At 43.6% G+C, this 2906-nt stretch overlaps 1 protein-coding gene across 1 annotated transcript; it reads left to right on the top strand.

Annotated features, from left to right (window-relative positions):
- Positions 1-2336: 2336 nt before the first annotated feature.
- On the top strand, positions 2337-2588 carry BDZ99DRAFT_353746 (uncharacterized protein; the record flags this gene model as incomplete). The annotated part of the gene is made up of 1 exon (XM_033714567.1): positions 2337-2588. A coding segment is annotated over one exon (252 nt), but the record flags the coding sequence as incomplete, so codon positions are not given.
- Positions 2589-2906: the final 318 nt, after the last annotated feature.

Below are 2906 nucleotides of genomic sequence, written 5' to 3'. Positions count from 1 at the left end.
TAGCGCCGGCGCATTTTGAATTTGTGCAAGAGATAGCAGACCGGTTTATAACATTGGTTCGATATAGCGGAATGCCGCACCCTGTGGATTAGTTGCAGCGGTTGAAGGCGTATAGGATAAAGATCCGGTACACCACTAATACTGAGGGCGTAATTAAGTAAATGGACAATATATTGTTGTATAGTAATATTCAATTCAGCATGCCCTAGTTGCGTTTAATAGTCCACGGGTTAGTAGAGACAGCCCGGGTCGAGTTGCACCGGGATTTATTATTATTAGAAGAGGTTAATTAAGTTGTGCAGGGGCCGTTAAGTGGACAGGAAGCCGTTGCATTGCCAGCTATTAATTGGGCGCATTTAGTAGATAACCCAGCCGAGCAACAGTTAGGATGGAGTTTTATTAAGAACCCGCGAAATTAAGAGTTAGGATTCGGGGGTGTGCATGGAAAGAGGTGGTTAAGTAATCGGGTTAGCCAGGAGCAGAAGATTAGGGAGAGGTTTATTAATATTAGAGCCAGCAACCTAGCAGCCGCTATAGCAGCAAAAGGCAAGCAAGGGTTAGCATGGAAGGGGAAGGAGATCAAGAAGTATACACGAGCGATGCGAGTATTCCGGCAGTATTTGGCAGCGTTGGTGCACATAACGGGTGGGTTGCCAGCGCGTGGAACAGAGTTAATAACAGTGCAGCATTAAAACAGCCCGAATAGCGATAGTAGGGGGATTTTTATTAAGGACGGGTTAGTGGTATATATAACGGCATACTACAAAGGCATAGGAGTTAGTGGAAAGGCTAAGGTTATCCACCGATATTTGCCACGCGCGGTGGGCGAATTAGTGGTGTATTATTTATGGTTGGTGTTGCTATTTTAGCAGAGGTTAGAGAGTGTATAGGGCGGTTAACCAGCAGAGATCAGTCTATTTATATGGGAGCCCGAGCCCGAAAAGGGTTGGACAATACTATAGAGGAAGCGGAGGCGGGTTCAAATTAATAATATAGCAAGCGCAGAAGATAAAAAGGACAAAGAAAAGGAGGATAAAGAGAAGGATAAAGAGTAAGGAGAAGAAGAATGCAAAGCAATAGAAGAAACCGAAAACATCGCCGAGGATAAAGGGGGAAAGAATATAGTCCTATTACCCAAGAAATGGAATTCCAACCGTTTAAAGATGGCATTGCAAGGAGCGTTGTTGCGATGGATAGGGGTTAAGTTGAATATTATAGTATGGAGACACGGCACTAAGGCTATATACTGTTAATATATTAATTCCAAGGCAGTTGTAAAGGCGGTGGTGCAGGGCGATAAGGATAATTCGGATAACAAAGACAAAGTATTCGATATCTAGACCGGCTATAGATCCAGGATTAGAGGGGGAATATACGGTCGGTTAATTACAGAGTCGATATTTAGCACTAAGGCAAGGAGGGCACAGTTGCGGAGGGTTAGCATAGAGTGGCATCGGTTTTTGCAGTTCCCGTGCGCGATGCAGACCAAGCCGAAGAAAGGAACCCGTGCGGCAGCCGACAGAAAGGAGGCTATTAAGGAGGAATATTAACGGTGGAAGATAATAAGATTAGTAGATATAGAGCAGCAGTTAAAAGCGTTAGTAGGCGAAAAGGCCGAATTTTAGGGCGTGCAGAGACTAGTATTAAAGGCTATTATACACTATAAAAGCCCGGTAGTTGCTATTATAGGCACAGGTGGAGGTAAGAGCGTGTTGTTTATATTGCCAGTATTGTGTTCAACAGGCGTAACAGTAGTAGTTGTGCTATTGGTGTTGTTACAGGAGGACATAAAAAGCCGTTGCAATAAAGCCGGCATTAGTTGCGTTGAATAGAACAGTTAAAGTCCGCAAGAATGGGCGCAGGTCGTGTTGGTCACGCCGGAGTCGGCGGTTGGGGAGGCATTTGGCAATTTTATTAACCGACAGCGGTCGATAGGACGGTTGGACCGGATTATAATTAACGAATACCACGTAATTTTGGATTTAGTAGGCGGGTGGAGGAGCAGGATATTAGCGTTAAGGAATTTGGTTATAATAGAAACGCAGTTAGTGTATTTAACAGCAATAATCCAGCCCCGAGAAGAGGAGGAATTTATTCGATTAATGGGGTTACCAGCCAGGGAAGAATGCCAGTGGTTTCGGGGGCCAACAACGCGGAAAAATATTATGTACCGTATTTAACAATACAATATACAACAGGAAGAGAACGCAGTTGTTAAGTTGGTAGAAAGTTTAAAGCAGAAGCACGCGGGGGGGCAGGTAATTATATATTGCAACACAGTAAAGAAGACAATTCGATTGGCAGAAGTTTTAGAGTGCGTTTATTTCCACCAAAATATAGGAAGCAGTAAGGAGAAGAGCAAGTTGGTAAAGCAGTTAACTAAAGGGCGACAGCAGGTGTTCACGGCTATAAACGCATTAGGGTTGGGCATTAATGCGCTAATAATTCGAGCGGTAGTGCACGTTAGAACAATTCGAAAAATGCGGCATTACGCGCAGGAGAGCGGAAGGGCAGGGCGTGATGGGCGGAAGAGTAAAGCAATAATTATGCACGGATTCCGAACAGATAAAAGGGGTGTTGTTCATAAGCAGGATTTTAGAAAGGACGTTAAGAAGGAAATACAGGGATTTATTATAGGTAGAGGTTATATAAGAAAGATAATTAACGGTGCAATAGATAGGAACTAAAAGCGAGTAGAATACAAAGAGGGGGAACAGAGATATTAGCAATATTAAGCGCGTTTAGGGGTAGCGGTTAATAAAGAGGAGGCAGTTATAGAAGCCAAAGCAATAACTAATATAGTAGTCGCCAACAGGGACATAGATAAGATTGTTTCGATTAATTAGGATATACGCGCCAGCACGACAGTTGCAATTAAGGACGCCGATAAGCCCGACGATAATGCA

This window comes from Mytilinidion resinicola (assembly GCF_010093595.1).
Source record: "Mytilinidion resinicola strain CBS 304.34 unplaced genomic scaffold BDZ99scaffold_8, whole genome shotgun sequence".
Classification (NCBI taxonomy): Eukaryota; Fungi; Ascomycota; class Dothideomycetes; order Mytilinidiales; family Mytilinidiaceae; genus Mytilinidion; species Mytilinidion resinicola.
This window is presented reverse-complemented; position numbering and strand designations above follow the sequence as displayed.